The following is a 20333-nucleotide window of genomic DNA, read 5'->3' on the forward strand; positions in this document are numbered from 1 at the left end:
TATGCATTGGGGACTCTGAGTACCAACATATGTTATCTATTTCTGTGTAACTATTTTTCCAAAATTTAGCAGCAGCTTAAAACAACAGGCAAAGGCCTCCCCGGTGGCGCAGCGGTTGAGCGCTGGGTTGTGAAGCTGCCCACGGCCTCTGTGGCGCCGGTTCGATCCCCGGCTGCTCCCCGGCCACCGGAGGAGGGTCCCACATGGCGCGCAGACTTCTCCTGCCGCCCACTGCTCCCCTCAGCAGTGTACTTCGGTCCTTCAGTCTGTTCTGCTCCCTGCTCTGGCTCTGGTGAATTCTCTCACCCTCCCGTGCTTCTGACTGTACCCAGTGCATGTATAAACAAAACAAACAAACAAATAAATAAATAACATGCCTCTATTAAAAAAAAAAAATCTATTAAAACAACAGGCAATAAAACTCAGTTTCTGAGGATCAGGAATCTAAGAACAGCTTTACTGGGTGCATCCCACATCAGTGTCTACAGAAAACCCATTCCGGATTTGTAGTCATCTCAGCTGAAGAATCTGCTTCCAGGCTTGCTCACGTCCTTGACCAGAGGTTTCTGTCCTCATCATGCAGCCCTCTCCGTTGACTAACTGCAAGTCTTCACAACCTGACATCTGGCTTCCCCAAAGTTAGTGACCCAAGAGAAAGAGTGTTCAAATGAGAGCACCTACCACAGAGCTTCTGTCTTTTATATAATGTGGTCTTTGTGAAGTACCATCATTTCTACCAGCAGCATTACAGTGTGGGTGGGGACTATTATGTTTTACTTTCTATAAGAATTATGAGCCCCTTAAAGGAAAAGAGATTCCCCTTAAAGGAAAAGGAATGTGGCTGCCACGAACAAAGTTAACCTGCTAATACTGAATGTTCTCTTGGTTGCTCACCTGTCTTTGGTTATAGCTGCCCCTCTTTACCCAAAACGTTTTCCTTTCCCCCATGCTCACTTAACAAACTGATTTTCTGTCAACTTCTATGAATACTTCCTTAACTTAACACTTTCCAAGCCTTATTATAGCCGTGATCTTTTAGAAAACAATTTTATTTATATCACTGTTTGCTTTACTGCACTACACACCCTTTGAAAGCAGAAACAGTTATATCTTAAAGGCTTGCTATTGTTTGTATAGTCAAGGTTTGTGGAATTAATATCTATATATTCCTGAAAAATCTAGGTGCTTTATTTTTATTCTAAAATGGTACCCCACAGATGCATTTTAACTACTTTTGAGCTTTTGGAGTAAGTGAAGCTAATAAAGTGGGTTTTAAGCTTTAGTTTTCCTAAGACTGGAAAGGACATGAGACAGTCTAATAATTGAACCAAAATTTTAAACCAGAAAAAATGCTATGGCCTTTCCAAAAGTATATTTTGCCAAACACTGTGTTAAACATACTTATTTTATATTGTGTTGATTTTTCAAGTATTTGTAGAGAGAATAATGCTGGATATTATGGGGTCAGCAGATATCTCTTTTCCTTTAAGGGGCTTATAATTCTTATAGAAAGTAAAACATAATCAGACAACTTTTTAAGTCCCTATTGTAAGATCAGAAAAAAAATATTTACTTTGGGTAGAGTGTATGTTATCACTTAGAGTAATAAAACTGTAAGCCGACTTGCAACATTAAATTCGTGAAATGTCATTTCTACCCATTTGAAGTAAATAAAATGAAATAAATTATTTTTTCTGAAGTTTAAATTTCTCTTTTGATCTGAAAGCATCTCGAAAATCAAGATTTTGGTGACTGCTACCTTTCCTGAAGCTTCCTTTTTGTCTACCATAGTGACATCTTGGCATTACATATGAGAATTCTATATGAATCTTTTTCCCTTGGCTGAATTTTTCCTTTGTAATACATTTCCTATAAAATAAAAGCAGCCGTTTTTTGTGTATACCAGGAAATATTTTAGAATCAATACCATAAAAATACATTCCTTGATTCCTTTTTCTTGGGTTTTCTTATTAACTATTTTGACACATCTATTGAATTGTTATCTTTTGTCTGAACACTTGTGCTGTGGTCTTGCAGAATACACTTCGGAAATTCCTTCTAACCTCTGTAGTGCTGAAACATTTCTGGTTTTTTATTTTTAAAATGGGATCAAGTAAAGGAATGCTTGTGATAGGATTAACTTGTCCCCTGGTTTTTGTATTTTTAGGACTGAGTTTTTTCATGTAAAATTTTTCAGTGGATCCTTTATTCCTTTTTCATATCTACAGCTCCTGTTTCTCAAGGATGCCTAATACTTTTCATAACTAGTAAGAAACCAGTTACAATTCTGTCCTTTATTTCTGGATGCAGCTACCTTAAATCCTTTCTGGAATAAATCTTAAATTTATTGTCATTGTCTTTTTTTTTCCGTAATTTATTTTCTTACATCATTGTTCTCCCTTTAGGTGTAGTCACCATAGTTCCTTGTGCTCTACCCTCCCCTATTTTGATCCCTCTTCATCCCCTTCCCTTGTTTCAAGTCTGTGGTCAGCTTGCAAGTTTTGTCTTTTTCCTGACCATTTGTTCGGATACACCTTAAATTTGAGTTAAAAAACAGTATCTCATTTTTAAGGTTCAAGTCTAGAAATTCTAACCAGTATGCCATATCATTTGTGAAATAATGTAATGTTCAATATGAAGTATCTTGAAACAAGATGACCACTCATTTCTACTATATCCAGAAACAATAACACCTGGTCCCATTAGCAAGGCATTCTTGTGATATAAATTCTGTTATACTAACCATAACAAATTGATGTTAGGTTGTCCTTTCACTGTATTTAATGTATTCAGATTTATTGTGAATCACAATGCAGGAATTAGAGAACAAAGGTGAAGGTTCGGGTAGGGTAGAATAGTCTGAATTTTAAAAAAATCTATAGTGTTTAATTTCCTAAACAATTCAAACGTTAAAATCTCCATTGCTACCTCCCTAATTTAAGGTACTAGGATCTCTTGCCTAGATTTCCATACTTTCCTAACTAGTCCTCTCCTGGGACTGCATTTATTGCTTTATCCAGTATTCCTCAAACATCCAGTGGCTTTTGAAAACTCCTATCTCACTTCTGGCTAAAAGCCTGTAAAGAACTCTTACTGCGCTTACAGTGGCTTATATACTAGACCTTACATAATCTGATTTCTTATCACCTTTCTCGTCCTCCAAAACCTTTACATTTCCTCCAACTACAGGATCATTTTTCCCTTATTCCTTTGTTCTGAAACATTCCCCTACTGGTTGGTTTCGTATCTCCCATTGATCTCTCAGATCTTAGCTCAAGGTCACTTCCTTAGTTATCTGCCCATTAGGCTACATCTGTTACATGCTCCTGTAATATTGTAACAGGGTGGTCCCCAGGACCCCTCTCCCTGCCCTGTAACAATATCACATCTTTCTTAGCAATTATTGTTATCAACTTCCATTTCATTTATGTGGTTATTTGATTACTTTTACCACATGACTCAGCTCTAGGTTCCTTTAGCATTGGAGCTTAATGTCTCCATTAGTTGTTGAATGACTTGATTGGCATATTGTTTGTTTCTAGCTTACTCTATGCCAGACCTATGTTTAGAGATTGGAAGCATAACTTCCATGGTAATTTAGAATTACATGAGGATAATGATGGTTCTGTTAACTTTTTCTGCCATGTGGTTACTATAACTAGACAAATCATTTAACTACTAAACCTCACTTTTATCATTTGTAGAAGAAATTTGAACTCATTGATTTACAAGCTTGCCTCTTGCTGAGTATTTAGAGGTTAAGGGTTTTTCTCCACTTATCACATAGGATAGGAAAGATTGTGTTATGAACATATAATCCTACAGTCATAGTGGCTTTTTTTTTAACAAGGATGTCTTTCTTGCACTGTATTGTCCATTGGGCTGATATGGGGGGTTCTAGTCTACATGACCTTACTCTGTGATTCCAGCTGACTGCCTCTTCTTTCCAGAACATTGCTGGATGCTGTAATAGAAAGGAGCTCCAGAAGATCTCATGTCTTATAACAGTTATTAACTTGCTCTGGCCAGAAGTTACATGTCCCCTCATCTCACAACTTCTTGGCCAGACTAGTCATATAGCTTCACCTAATCATAAAGAGACCAGGAGTTATAGTTCTGCCATATGACCAGAAGGTAAAGAACAAAAATATTTAGTAAACAACGCTAATGAGAGATCTCTCCTTATGGTCAACCAAAGATTTAGATCATTCTCCTTCCCACAGACAATATATTCATCTCTTCCCCAGTGTAGCCAGTCTGAAAGTCCCAGCTACATATCATCAAGCTTGGATCTGGAGATCTGTGAACAAAGATCTGCATACCACTCAAACCTTCACCACCACCCTCACGAATACAAATACCCAGTATTCATTGGAATAAGAGAGACATAACCACAATAAATACTCCCATTTGGGTAGCAGAAGATTAAGAATTACAGTGCAGTCCCTGGTCCACAGCAACTCAGAAGCCTCACCAGATTGACTTTACCATGGCCTCCGCTCTCCTAGAGGGGCTCCCCAGTACATTCATTGTTTTTTGGGACTCTTGGCATTGTTCTAGGAGAGTTTTCCTTTTCTGTCTTTAGCCTCATCTGAAGTAGTAGGGAAATACACCATTTGAGGGTTAAAGTGGGTTTGTTTTTTTTTTTAAGATTTATTTATTTATACAAGAGCTGAAGTACAGGCCAGAGCCGCAGGAGGGTGTGGATTCACCAGAGACACAGTGGGGAGCAGAACAGGCAGACAGACTGAAAGCACTGCTGAGGGGAGCAGCAAGTGACAGGAGAGGTCTGCAGCACCATGTGGGTATGTCCCTGGCCGGCCAGGAATTGAACCTGCACTGCAGAGGCTGTGGACAGCTTCTTGCGCTCAACCCCCTGCGCCACCGGGGAGGCCCAAGGGTTAAAGTGTTTTACAGCCAGCTCCCTGCCTGTAAAAGATTGGAGACCTAACTATACTTTTAAATCAGATTTTAATCTAGGATTTTGATTTGTTTGTTAGCAGCCATTTTGTAGGTTTCTCTTTCCAGTTAGTATCCAATAGCTGTACTCAGTTCTTTACTAGATGTCTGTCTCCTGAGTGTTGGTACTATAATCTATTGATTTATGCTGGAAAAGCTACAACCTTAGTGTCTTTGTCTCTTTTTCCACTGAGCATTTTTTTTAATTGAAAGCATTGACCTTATCTCGCAGTTTTAATTGGGTCTCTGCGCTGAGAATTTTTAATCCATTCAAATGTTTTAACAGTATTCTGGACATATCCTTGACTTGAACTGTATTGCCCTCAAAGCTGAGGACTTCTTTTGTTGTTAAAAGTCAAGGGCCTTCTTGATTTTTAAATTTATGGCTTGGGGTTGAGAAACACTCTTCAATCAGAGCAAGTTTACGTAGTTTTGCACTCTCCCCTTTTCTGCTACAAATTGGTCAGGTATTTTTGTTTTGTTTTAAGTTTTTTTTTAAGTTTCTTTCTTATAAGAAAAACACATGGCTAAAAAACACAATGAGACCGATCAGAACATCATCTTAATGTTCAGTCTTTTTTTAATATATATTTTTAAGATTTATTTATTTATGCATACAAGAACGGGGTGCAGGCCAGAGATGTGGGGATTGAGAGGATTCACTAGAGACTGAGTGGAGAGCAGAACAGGCAGATGTACTGAAATAACATACTGAGGGGAGCAGCGGGTGAGACAGGAGAGGTCTCCATGTGGGTCCGCTCCCTGGCCGGGGATTGAACACGCGCTGTAATTGCTGCAGATAGCTTCATGGTGCTGACACCCAACCCCTTGTGCCACCAGGGAGGCCCCAATGTTCAGTCTTTTAAACTTCTTATAACTACAGGTTTTTTAACAAGAACATTCTCTGCTTTTCAAATTAGTATAACTTTTACTAAATATTTTGTAGTATATATATATATATATTTTTTAAGAGGCACGTATTTTATTTATTTATTTGTTTGTTTGTTTGTTTGTTTGTTTATACATGCACTGGGTACAGTCAGAAGCGCGGGAGGGTGAGAGAATTCACCAGAGCCAGAGCGGGGAGCAGAGCAGGCAGAAGGACCGAAGCACACTGCTGAGGGGAGCAGCGGGCGGCAGGAGAGGTCTGCGCGCCATGTGGGACCCTCCTCTGGTGGCCGGGGAGCAGCCAGGGATTGAACCAGCACCGTGGAGGTCGTGGGGAGCTTCGCAACCCAGCGCTCAACCGCTGCGCCACCGGGGAGGCCCTATTTTGTAGTATATATTAAGAATAGGCATCCCCCAGCCTCTGAGATGTTTCTTGCTTCCTGGCCTTCATACTAATGGCATCATTTCAATTTTTTTGTTGCAACAGTATCCCACTTCTGGGAATAATTTATGTCAGTAATGATAAAGTAGGTTATAATAAAATAACCTCAAAAGTTTACTTCGTATTCATGGTAAATTTTTTCATGGATCAGTTGGGCATCCAGGCTGATGGAGCTGTCAACATTCAAACATGGTAAATGGATTTTTTTTTTTTTTATGTTTTCACATCTTTCACTAGTAGTTAAAATACTCTCATCTACAAGTAATAGAAGTGGCTTTGACTCATAAATCATTGGCCAGACTTAGTCATCTTGCCCCACCACCAAAAGGGATGGCTAAAAAAGCACAATTAGAAATGCAAGCTTGGAAGATAGCCATAAATAACTTAATGGACAGAACTAAAGACTCATCCTTTCATAGTATTCATCTTTGTGTACTGGGAGAGAAAAAATGGAAAGAAATATGTTGGTTGTCAGGAAAGTCATGACTTATTTTTTCTATGCAAAAATGCATCATGAGGGCCTCCCCTGGTGGCGCAGCGGTTGAGCACTGGGCTGCGAAGCTGCCCGCAGCCTCTGCAGCACTGGTTCGATCCCCGGCCACCGGCGAGGGTCACACATGGCACAGCAGACCTCTCCTGCAGCACCCGCTGCTCCCCTCAGCAGTGTATTTTATCAGTCTGCCTGTTCTGTTCCCTGCTCTGGCTCTGGTGAATTCTCTCACCCTCCCACGCTTCTGACTGAACCCAGTGCTGTATAAATAAATAAATAAATCTTTTTTTTAAAGAAATGCATCATGACTTTTCCAACAGCCCAATATTTATTGTTTCAACTCCTTAGATTTCAGACAGTGTTGTGTTGCTAAACTATCCTCTGTCTTAGAGGACATTTGTGAACACAGATGTCTAACTTCTATAGACTTTGCTTATGTCTTCTGAGTTTGTCTTTATTGTATAAGAAATAAATTTTGCATCTGGCAGTGGTTTGGTCAGATTATACTACAAATATCTCAAAGGAAGGCATATTTTAGTTGTCATGATCAGGTTGAAGTAACCATAAATCTAAATACAGGTGTTGTAATATCAATCTTTCGGTTATCAGTTATTACTGGAAAGTTAATTTAGCTCTGTAGAACCAAAATAATAATAATTTGCTGTCAGTGTTTGCTACAGTTTCTTTGAAATGAGGTCTTGCTTAGGTATAGAAAAAGCAACTTAATTCTGATCAAATTTAATCTAACTCATAAAAAACTTTTAGCATGTACTTAATATTTTTGTAGACTTACCTTTAATATCTGGAAGTTTATTTGCTTGAGTTATTCCATCTCTTATGCTATGAAATAAGATGATTTATACAATATATGAGCTTAAGACACTCTGTAAGATGAAATATTTCTCTTCCCTAAATACCAACTAGAGATAATAGTTTGAATGTATTAGGACTAGACCTGAAACTGCTAAAGATGGGTATTTTGTTCAAGTTGTGCAATTATTTTCTTCTGTCTCCCCAGTAAAAGCTATTTATTTTCTCCCATTCTATAGGAAAAGGAAACCAGATTTATTTTAGGTAGCATTAAAAGGTTAAACCTATTCCAGTAAGTTACCTCCTATCCCTTGTGGGATGAAGAATGGTATAAGTAATCTTTGAGATGAATTATTGACATTAACTTGATCAGGAGAACTGGAAGAACACAACTTCCTTATTATTATGATATTTCATTTTCTTTTGTTTTTCACTTAAAAGTGTGTAGAGCTTATTCTTGTAAAAGCCAAATAAAGTAATTGATTATATTCACTACAGTGTGGTCCCTGAATTTGTTGTTTACAGTTTTTAAGTTCTAAGTGAGATATAATTATCTTCAGATGTTAGGGTTATTTTGTTAATAGTGACAGCTTGGCAGTAAAAATGGGAGAGTGAAAATGTCTTTTGTAGGATGAATATGAGAAGAGGTCTTTTTAAATTAGTTTTATTACTAACTTAGTGATTCAAATATAGCCACAATATTGCCATTTCTATGAATAATTTAGGCCATTATTTATTATAATTTGCATGTTATATTACTCCAGAATTTTATGGGCAGAACTTCATTTAATACTCAAAGCAACCTTTGATAACCTTTTCTGCTCTTTACTACTAAGTAAACAAAGGTTAAGTTGATTTCATTTATATTATGAAAAGATAGTAAGTATGTAATAGGTACTGTTTTAGACATCTACCTGCATTTCTTACCCCTATTTCCTTGAAGTTTAGAGAAGTTAAGTCCCAATTAGTGAATGGCAAAATTGATATTCCAGTCCAGGTTTCTGCCATCAAAATGTGAGCTGATATAAATACGTGTCTTCCTATTTTGTAGAGTATTTTAATAAAGTAAGAAACTATTTCCTTACAGTGCTTTGAAATATATAAGAATAATTTATGCTGTCAAATAACATTAATTTGAATAATTTAAAATTATGAAATAAATGATGTATCTCCATCTACTTTTGTGTTATTTTATTTTTTTTAAACTACAATTTTTTTTAAAGATTTATTTAGGGCCTTCCCGTTGGCGCAGCAGTTGAGAGCTGGGTTGTGAAGCTGCCAGCAGCCTCTGCAGAGCCAGTTCGATCCCCGGCTGCCGGGTGAGGGTCCCACATGGCGCGCAGACCTCTCCTGCTGCCCGCTGCTCCCCTCAGCAGTGTACTTCGTCATTCTGCCTGTTCTGCTCTCCGCTCTGGCTCTGGTGAATTCTCTCACCCTCCCACACTTCTGACTGTACCCCAGTGCTTGTATAAATAAATAAATAAATCTTTAAATATATATATATTTATTTATTTATGCATACAAGAGCTGGGGGGTACAGGCCAGAGGTGCAGGGGGGTGTGAGCATTCGCCAGAGCCAGAATGGGGAACAGAACAGGCAGATCGATTGAGGTACACTGCTGAGGGAAGCAACGGGTGGGTCAGGAGAGGTTTGCTGCGCCATGTGGGTTGCTCCCTGGGCGACCTGGGATCAAGCACGAGCTGCAGAGGCTGAGTATTGCTTCATAGTGCAGTACTTACCCCCCTGCACCACCAGGGAGGCCCCATTGTGTTACTTTAAACAAAGGGGGAGGAAGTTTGAGTGAGGAAAAACAATCACATGATTAATGTTTTGAGACTATCAACACCACTTTTAATTTTTAGCAATTACAGGAAGATGTAACTTCAGAAATAATACTGGGCATTTTATAGTTTTGGTGGAACCATGGAACTTAGTGTTAGTTAAGAAAAGGAAGAAAATTTTAAGAATTTTAGTTTTAGTCTGAAATGAATAATAAATACAATAATAAATACTATGTATGCACTATTCATATTCTAGCAGTGTTATAGTATTTTCCACATTTTTCTTAAACATGCACAAATCTTAGTATTCATAGATCCTGAAGGTTTATAAGTTTTAGATGAAGTATTAGTAAAAACTGCAAGTATAGCTACATCTTGATTGTTAAATTGACTGGTAAATAAATAGATAAATTGTTTTTCATCAGAGAACTAGTAATGGGCAACTTTAGACTAACTTGAGACTTGAAAAACCACTGAATAATTTCTAGGCCTTAAATGAATAGGAAATCTGTAGGATCTGTTGCCTGATTTGGAAATGGGAAAGTAGGAAATGAGAGAGAACTGGAAAAATCAAGACTTCTGGTATGTGTGAGTGTGAGTGATGGTGCAATTCATTGAAAAAGCTAATACAGAAAGGAACAGATTTGGAGAATCAGCAGATGGGCACATTGATATTGTGTAAAGCATAAAATGTGTCTGGAATATACATACATATATACAGTAAGATATAGTAAGATGTCTTTATGTGGGCCTAGCGTTCAGCAAATCTGGGCTGGAAATTAAGATATTTAATTGTGTTATTATTATATAAATGATAGTGAAATCCATGACAGTGGATGAAATTGCAAGAATGAGTGAGAACGGTCAAGGGCCAAGGATTAATAAGTCTTGGTATGGCTTTTGATATATAATCTATTCCAGATTATATAGACATGTTTAGCCATTGACAAGATTTTAAAGATTCAATGTTCTTGCTTTAGGGCATTGATCAGGGAAAAAAAAAAAATGAGAAAAATCTCAGAGGTGCAGGTATTATAACCAAAAATAAGAGCTTGTTTGAACATTATTTAAATTTTAAATTTAATTTTTAGGAAAATATTCCCATTAGGCTAACTTTTCTGAGACTCGAAAGCAACTATAATTTTAATTCTTTCTTCATTGTCAAATATCACAGTGAGTGTCAGGATTTCAGTAAGTATAACACTGACAACCCACGTCCAGAAGAATGCAAAGGGCACAGATATGGGACTTCAGAAGCAAGGAACAAAATTATACTTAATTTTCCCTAGGATTGTGTTTTACCATGCCACCTTAAATAAGTTTTAAATCCCAAATTTTTCTGCCAGAAGGAGTAAGTTGGCAAATACTTAACACTGAAGAGGAATAACACAACTGGACAGTTGCACTTATACCTTAGCAAAGCCTTTTACTGTTTTGCACTCTAGAAATAAAATTTTAGTGTCCTGAGCTTTACATGGGAGAATAGAGATTAATAGCCTTGGAATCTTTTACCATTTATTTCTTAGGTAAAATAACAAGTTCTAGAATGCTCTTTTTCTGCCAAGTAATATTGCTTTCTTCAACTATTTTAACTATACATTTTGAGTATTTTAAATACAAAATAGAATGTATTCAAGTTTAATTTTTTTCTTAATTATGAAATTCATTCTTAGTTTTCTGTGAAGTATATTCCAAACCAGCATAGTTTTATGTTTTACCTTAAATCTGATGTTTCACTGGTTCATTTATACAACAGATATTTATTAGATACTTGTATATGTTAGGCACAGTTCTAGACCTGAGGTAAGACAAAGCAAAAACAAATTCCTACCTTTTATGAATCTTATATTTTGGAGAGAGATAGACAATAAACCAATAACTAAATTCAACGTTTACTAGGAGGTAAGTGCTATAGAGGAAAGTAAGCAGGGTAGGGAATATAGGGGCTCTGAGGGTGAGAGACAAGAGAGTACGTATTTTTTGCAACATTTTATTATGAAAGATTTTAAAACATACAGTGATTTTGGGTTTACATTGACCACCCATATACCCACTAACTAGATTCTACCACTAACATATTCTACTTGCTTTATCATACATCTGTATATAATCCATTGATCTTAGTTTTTTCATACATTTCAAAGTATATTGTGTACATCATTGCATGTTTTCCTAAATACTTAGCATATACATCATTAGAATTCAATCTTTGTTTTTTTTCTTTCTGAGGTAAAATTTACATGTAGTGATATTCATATATAATTAGTGACTATTAACTAAATTTTGATAAGTTCATGCACTTGTACAACTCAGCCCCCCATTAAGTTATGGCTGGAGGGCCTCCCTGGTGATGCAGTGGGTTGAGCGCAGGTCTGTGAGGCTGTCTGCTGCCTCTGAGCGTGGGTTCGATTCCCGGCCGGCCAGGGAGAAACCCACATGGTGCAGCAGACCTCTCCTGACTCGCCTGCTGCTCCCCTCAGCAGTGTCTTTGGTCCGTCTGCCTGTTCTGCTCCCTGCTCTGCCTCTGGTGAATCCTCTTATCCGCCACGCCTCTGGCCTGTGCCTCGGCTCTTGTATAAATAAAAAATAAATCTTTTTAAAAAAAAAAAAAATATGGCTGGAACATTACCAGTATCCCAGAAAATTCCTTTGTTCCCCTCCCAGTCAATCCTAGCCTCATTCCCCAGAGGCAACTACTGTTCTGATTTTTTTTTTAACCATAATTTACCTGTTTTAAAATTCCACAAAATCAGACCCAGAGTATGAACTGCTTTGTGTAAAGCTACTTTTATTCACCCCAAATGTTGCGTGTTAATCCTTTTTATTGCTGAACAGTAACCCATTGTATTAGTGTACTGCAGTTTGTTCTATCCTACTATTGGACATTTGTGTTTCCATTTTGTGGCCATTGTGAATAAAACTGAACATTCTCATTCAGGTGGGGTTTTTTGTTGTTGTTGTTTGAGCTTGTGTTATCATCTTTCTCAGGTAACTGTATAGGATGAGAGTGTTGGGACATGAAGAATGTATATGTTTGGATTTCTAAGATCTACACTTGTCACAGTGTATGACATATTATTCTATATCCTTACTGTCATTGGACATTGCCAACCATATTTATTGGTTATGGTGGAAGAGTTGGTAAAGAATGACCTGGCTATAAAGATAATTTGAGCAAAGACTTGAAAGTGAGAGAGCAAAATGTTACTTACACAGTTTGACAAAGAACAAGAAACAGGGAAAATAAGTGAATAATAAATAATAACAAAGAGGTAGTAGCTAGGAACAGGGGGGATACAAATCATGTTACACCTTGTAAGCAGTTTTGAGAATTTTGGCTTCCATTCTGAATGAGGCAGAAAATAACTGAAATATTTTGAATGGAAGCGTTTCATGATCTGATGTGTATATTAACAGGATTGCTCTGACTGTCCTAGAAGCAGGGAAGCCAGTTATAGGCTCTTGCATGGAGAGCCAGCAGCAATTGGATTTTTGTATGTAGGAAAACTGGGAAGGACTTGTTGAAGCAATATTCCTGAATAGGTATTGATGTTTTTATTCTTAGAAATATCCTTAGAAAAATAGGAAAGAAAGTAATTCAGCCCAGCCTTTTCAAGTAGCAAAGGATTCTAGCTCTACATGCATAAACAATCAGGGGGTTAAACTTCTTAAGTGACTTTTTACAGAGTTAGTCATCACTTATTTCCTCATAAGGAATTTTCTACATTATTACTCTTTTTTAAAAGTTGTTTTTAATTCACTGACTGAAAAAGTTTTTAAAAAGTTTAAAATCATTATTTGCTTAAGTAAATGTTTAATGAATAAGCGAATATAATCTTTGTTTAGGTATCTACACAACATAACCTTGAATAGCTTTTCTTGGTTTGGTAATTTTTATTAGAACTTACTATACAGCAAGTAGAAGTATCTTTTTCATTTTTTTCATAAATTTTATTCAGACTGAAAATTTTTGTTTTTCTGTAATGATAATTTATAAAATTCTGAGTACCTGCAACAAAGCAAAATATAGTACTAAGTGTGTATAGGTTACAAATATGATCTTATTTAGTTCTAGTCCTTAAATTTTTTTAGTCCCCAAATACTTAAAAAGAATACACCTTTAAAATGAAAAGATTAAAAAAAGTTAGACATAGTGTCTAAGCTTAGGGAACTCATTTTGGAGACAGGTATTAAATAAACTATATCACAGTTTCTTCAGTATAGAATGTAGTACTGTAAAAGTGTAAATGAGGGTTAAGTTCTCCTTAGGGAGAGGCAGAGGAAAGGGAATTTTAAGCCAGAGTAAAGGGACAAGTGGGAATTTTCCCTAATGAGGTAGGGATATGGAGAGGTATCCATATGTGTGAGCAAAAACACGGAACAGATGTTTACTATACATTTGCAGTACTGTCCCTGCAAATAGGTTTTATCTACAAATAGCTAATAACTCAAATTTATTTAATAGAAGTGATATTTTCTGACTTATCAAATGTAAGTACTATGCCCTATTTAAAACTTTTTCATGTTACAATGTTTAACAGAGACCTTAAATCACCTGAAAGGGAAAAAAATATTTCTAATGATAAGCCAAAATGTCAGAGAAGATTAAAAGGAAAGGGGAAAAATTTTTTTCCTGCTAGAAAGAAAGTGTGAACAAAAATGGGTAAGAGAAGAAATTATATACTACAAATAATAAAAATAGGTAATAGGCTGACTTATTAAAATTGGAATCTGATGAATCTAAGAGTCATATGTCCCTGAAGTCCATGCTCTTCCAATGCACTGGGCAAGCTTAAGTAACAAAAGTGAATGCTTTCAGAGCTCAGTGCCATGATAACAAAATTCATGGAGACTTGAAAGTATGCCTCGGAACTTTCTAAATATCTGTTCATTCTTTTTTTGACTTTTTTTGTTGTTGTTTATATTGCTATATATAGAAAATAACTATAATTGTTTCCAGTATAAATCTTTAAGTTGTCATCAGTTAAGGTGTCAAAAATGATTTGAAGTGGTTTCAAACATACCTAAAACAAAGCTATTCCCTTTTCTCTCTCTCCCTCCCCCTCCTTCTCTCTGTTTCTTTTCTTTTTTCCAGTATTTATTTTAATTTTTATTTTGTCAGGTTGGTTTCTAGCACTATATATGTTTTAGGGGTACAGGTTCGCACCTCTACAAATGTATGTTATCACACCACACCCACTACCTTAAAACAATCTTTTTTAACTACCATTCTGCATATTGTAGCTTAAACGTCACTGGGAGCTAGTGGAAGTAATACTATCCTTGAAATCCCTTTCCTATGTGTGTTTTCCGTAACACATTGCACTTTTAATTCATAGCACTTACAACACTTTACAACTTATTTTTAGGACTATTTTATGTCCTCTTACCTAGATTGCAAGCTCTGTAATGTCAGAAGCTCTGTATTACTCACAGTTGTTCCAAGTGCCAAATATATAGTTGGCACTAAATATAGACTTAATGATAACTAGTAAAAAAGCTTAAGCCCAGATGTTATGCACTGTATCTCTAGTTTTTGTCCTATTCCAGCATATCCCAAATTATATCAGAAAAGTTCTCATGAGCTTTTAATATTTCCTGAAAAAAATGATTTTGTCATCATAGGTTTGAAATGACTGTATCCTTCCTTATTAAAAAAAAAACTAATTTACATTAGCATATTAAAATTTTTCGTGAGTCCAAAAGTAAAAAAAAAATCTAAGTTTAGAATCTCACATTTGATTTTTTTCTTAAATTGTTGAACTCTTTATTGAAGCATCCAGTGTTCGAAATTAGTGTTACATTGAACAGTTTCGTCATGCTGAAACCTACTCAGTGCTGTGCATAGATGAGTCAGAAATTTCATTGACACGTGAAGTGTCTGCAGGTATATCTAACTTTTATGTAATTGCAGTTTAGAGTTGGACCATCTCAAATATTTAGTTAAGGTGTTCAATAAATGTTTTGAATTCAGAACTTGTTCTAATTTAATACATTGGTTATTTTACATCTCACTCAAAGCAGAAATCTTATTTTCACTTACAGTTTATTGTTACTATTATATAATTTAATGTTCTGTTTCTTAGGAATAACTATACAACTTTGGATTTTAAACATATTTTCTTTACCTTGAAAGCACAGGTGTAATGAATATTTAACTCTTGAACTAAATTGGCTCAAATGGGAAAGGTTTGCAAATCCAAATAAATTCTTTCAGAAATTAACCATTATTTTAGAAAATCATCTAGCAAAATGTGCTCAGGTACTTTTTCTGTCAAAAAGTATTAATGAAACATTTTAGAAAATAAAACTACAGCAGCTGTTTCGAAATTGTACCACCTGGAGATAATTGTTAACTTTTTGGCAGTATATACTTTGAAACTGTATATGTGTGCTTGTATGTACATGTGTGCATGTATGTATATGTATATATGTATATGTGTGTATGTACATTTACAGATAGAGTATTCAGTAAATATTTAAACAAGTTTTGTGCCCAGTACTGCTTTAAGATAACATTTAGCAGTAAACAAACTAGACAGAAATCCCATCTTTATAATGCTTAGTCATTAGGGAGCGGGTAGATGGGACAGAAGGATTGCAAACGAAGTATTGATATATGACATAACAGTGGATGATAAGAGCTATGAAAAAATGAAGTAAGGAGAAGAAATAAGGAGCATAAAGAGGGTTGTTGTATACTTATCGATTTTTAGACATTTTTCTATATATGTGGGTTTGCTTTCAAAAGAAATACATCATGAACATTCAATTCCAGATTTTTTTTTTTAACTTAAAGTTTCATGGTTTTTTTCCCATATGACTAATATTTTTCTGAACCATTTTATAAAATAAAGTCCATTTTCTGTATAGCAGCCAAGGTGATTTTTTAATACCTTTTATTGTGGCTTCTAGTAAAAGGACAGATCCTTAATATGAATCAGTTTTTATCTTACTCTGTAAGTCCTGGGTTTTTGTTTTTTTTTTAACTTGACCATTTGTGTGTTGCACACATTATAACACTAAATGCCATGTATTAAAGGGAAATCTTTTTTTTTAACTGTAAAATACAAGGAAATTATGTCACATGCTTTATAAGACAGTTACAAATAAGACTTGAAAGCATAAGTATTCACTGTAATGTTGATAAACAAAAATTTGATTTCACAGTTAAATAAAAAATAGATACTAACAAGGGAAAATTTATTACCAAACACCACACTGAAAACTTCTTCATTTTCATTAATGAAAGGTATGTATTTGCTACCATGCTTTTGGTAGTTAATTTGTCTCAGGCATTTTATCATAACTACAACCTCATATGGTAAGGCACAGAATATACATTTACAATGTACAGATTTATAGAAAATAAAACTCTTCTGAGATTAGTATCTTGTCCTAAGTTACAAAGTAATAAAGCTAGTAAAGCATGGAGCCAGCATTGAAATCCAGAGCACTGTTGATTACAAAGTCCATGTTCTTAACCACCATATATTAAATTGCCTACAAAAGTCAAAACACTGTAGGAATCCCATTGCACACCTAGAAAGTTTCATTGTGGTTCCTCTAGAAAAATAAATGAGATCACTGGAAAATTCTAAAAAAGAATTAATGAGGGTGAAGTTGCCCTACTAGATAATAAAATATAGTTTGAGGCAACTGTTTAAAACTCATTAAGCTGGTATAAGAGATAGTTGAATAGAACAGAAAATGCAGCTTGGGAATACTCCCAAGTTTAAGGGGATATGATAAAGGGACATTTTTAATCATTAAGGGGAACAGATGAGTTTATGCATGGCATTAGACCTGGTGACTTGCTGTCTTTTCTTAACACAAAAAAAAAAATTTAAACATATTTTACATAATCACCTATACACAGAAAGATAGTGTTCTAAGCTGGAAACAAAATGTAAATTAAAAACAGTGTGCCTTGTTTCTTCCTTTAAGTTCAATGTATCAATAGTGAGCATAGGTCAAAGAAAGTTTCTCTTAACAATTGAAGGTATCTGACAGTAGAAGAGTGTACCTGTGACTGACAGCTGGGGCTTGCAGAAGCTTCTTTTTCAGTGTACAGTAAGGGTAGCAGACATGACCATATGCTATATACCAGGGTATGAAAGGTTCAGTTAGCTCTTCTTTGTCACACCATCCATCCCTCCCTTCAGCCCCTACACAACTAGTTTTTACTAGCTTCTAAGAGTCATCAGACAGCTGAATCAAATATCAAATTGAGTTATACAAAACAAAATATTTGTTTACACACTCCAGTTTGTGACTGACTATACAATATTTGCCTTTTAGCATTGCAAAACCATAAAGGAACAGACTAATTAATTTGACTAACAGAACTTCCCTTCATAGAAGAAAAATAAAATCAAAAGTCAAACTTCTGGAAAATATTTGCAAAATTTATTACTAATTTCCTTAACATTAAAAAAGAATTCATGTATTTAAATATCAATGAGAAAAAGAAAAGCAACACTTATGAGGGTGAAAATGAGCGAAGAGCAACAACTTTTAAGGGAAGAAGAAATCTATTATTTGTAAATGGATTAGCCTAAAATAGGAAGATGGGCAAAGATTTTAAAAGTCCAAAGGGATGTTGAGAGGTTACTACTAAGAATATTAGGAATCTATGTTATTGTAACCTCATAAACGTTTAAGCACGAACAGTTATAGTTGTTCTGCAGATACTTTCACAAGTCCACACAGATGTCTTGTATATAATATGGTATAAAAGTGGATTTTTGCAACATTTAGGAAGAGTAGGCATTTAAATTTCTTCCAGGGATATTTTTCCATATCAGTTAAAGAGTCTGATTAAATAAATTATGGTATATCATGTAGTATATTATAAATTATTTTCTTCCATAGCCTGCATTCTTCATATACTAAGTTCAAATAGTTTTACCTTTTTTTTTTTTTTTTTTTAATATTTAAAGGGCAGGTTTATTAGGAAAGGGATAAAACAGTAAAAAACACTTGCATAGGCACAAGTGGGCAGGAAGAGCTGCCCCAGAAGGGACAGGTTTGCTGAGAGAGGCCTGCATGGTTGCAGGCAGGTGGCCTTGACAGGTCACAGGCAGGCAGGAAGCTGCTGCCCTGCATAGGAGAGAGTTGGTGAAAAGAGACATCTGCATAGTCACAGGTGGGCAGTGCGATTGCTGCTTTTTTACCTTTTTTGACTCTCATCTGTAAAATGCAAACTAGCAGTTTTAGTCAAGTTTTGGAAATCTTTCATATACTTTTTTTTTTTTAATAATTGAAATATGCTTAACTTTTCAATTTCCTTCAATATTTTTTTAAGATTTACTTATACATACAAGAACTGGAGTACAGGCCAGAGGTGTGGGGATGAGAGGATTTACCAGAGACAGAGTGGGGAACAGAACAGGCAGATTGAATGAAATACACTGCTGAGGGGAGCAGCAAGCGAGTCAAGAGAGGCCTGCTGCGCCACGTGGGTAGCTCCCTAGCTGGGGATCGAATTCGTGCTGCGGTGGCCGTGGAAAGCTTCATAGGTTGCATCTTAACCTCTTGTGCCACTAGGGAGGCCCCATTCATATACTTTAAATTCCAGAGTGTGGTACTTTAAATTGAGAAAATATCATATGTCTAATAAAACTTTCTCATTCCTACTTAAAATATTTTTACTACTATTTTGTTAGCATCCATTAAGGCTACAAGAATACTTGGTTAGCAGAAATCTCTTCATAACGTTATCCATTCTGTTTACTTTTAAAAAAATGCATAAACTTACCTATTTTTCCCTCTTTAGGAACACCATCTTCAGCGGGCTATTTCAGCACAGCAAGTGTATGGCGAGAAGAGGGATAACATGGTTATACCAGTCCCAGAGGCAGAAAGTAATATTGCTTACTATGAGTCTATATATCCTGGGGAATTTAAGATGCCAAAGCAGCTCATTCACATACAGCGTAAGTAATTAATATTTTAATTATATATTTCTATATTACATAACTTCACAGATTTTTATCTCTTCAAGGCCATTTTCAGTACCCATTTCACTGACCATCATCAGCTTAAAAGCATTTTCTTGTTAAATTTTTAGTTTCATCTCAGCCTGGGATCTAAGGCTACTTTGGACAAATGGGATAAAGAATATGCCTCAGATGTAGAAATCAAGTTTTTACTGTTAAATAGTAACTTCTTAATTAAGTCAGCAATTAGCAAACCTTTTTCTGTGAAGGGTCAAACGATAAATAATTTAGGCTTTATCAGTCATTCTGTCAGAACTATTCAGCTCTGCTATTGTAAGGTAAAATAAGTAGTAAATATATAAACAAATGAGTGTGGCTGTGTTCCAGCAAAATTATTGATAGAAACAGATGGCAAGCCAGTAGTGACCCATGGTCATAGTTACCAACCTTGATCTTTGTTTTTACCAATTTTTTTTAAGATTTATTTATTTATGCATACAAGAACTAGGGTATAGGCCTGAGGTGGAAGGTGGGGTGAGAGGATTCACCAGAGACAGAGTGGGGAGCAGAACAGGCAGATCTACTGACATACATTGCTGAGGGGAGCAGCAGGCAAGTCAGGAGAAGTCTGCTGCGCCATGTGGGTAGCTCCCTAGCTGGGGATTGAACTCATGCTGCAGTGGCTGTGGATGGCTTCATAAGTTGAGTCTTAACCCCATGCGCCACCAGGGAGGCCCTCTACTAATTTTTTTTTTAGCTTGTTTTACTTGACAGTGATAGGTTCTTTATTATGAATGATCTTAGAGAAAAATGGAGATAGTAGGTATCATATTTTCCAATTCAAACTATATACAAAGCTATAGTTGTTGAAACAGTATGGTATTGGAATAAAAACAGATTAGTGGGATATAATTGAAAGCCCAGAATAAGCACACACGACAGCTAATTTACAACAAAAGAGCCAAGAGCATACAATGGGAAAAGCCTTCAACAGATAGAATTGGGAAAACTGAGCAGCCAC

General features: G+C 35.8%; 1 protein-coding gene across 6 annotated transcripts in view; it reads left to right on the forward strand.

Annotated features, from left to right (window-relative positions):
* Positions 1-20333, forward strand: part of EPC1 (enhancer of polycomb homolog 1) — an 84068-nt gene that overhangs the window by 38592 nt on the left and 25143 nt on the right. For all 6 annotated transcript variants that reach the window (XM_037510475.2, XM_037510474.2, XM_037510476.2 and 3 more), the window contains one exon: positions 19150-19309. In XM_037510475.2, the coding sequence (XP_037366372.1) occupies positions 19150-19309 (160 nt within the window). The remainder of the gene's footprint in view (positions 1-19149; positions 19310-20333) is intronic.

The sequence above is a fragment of the Talpa occidentalis genome, unplaced genomic scaffold, assembly GCF_014898055.3.
Source record: "Talpa occidentalis isolate TD23 unplaced genomic scaffold, MPIMG_talOcc4v2.1 talOcc4.14, whole genome shotgun sequence".
NCBI classification, from domain to species: Eukaryota; Metazoa; Chordata; class Mammalia; order Eulipotyphla; family Talpidae; genus Talpa; species Talpa occidentalis.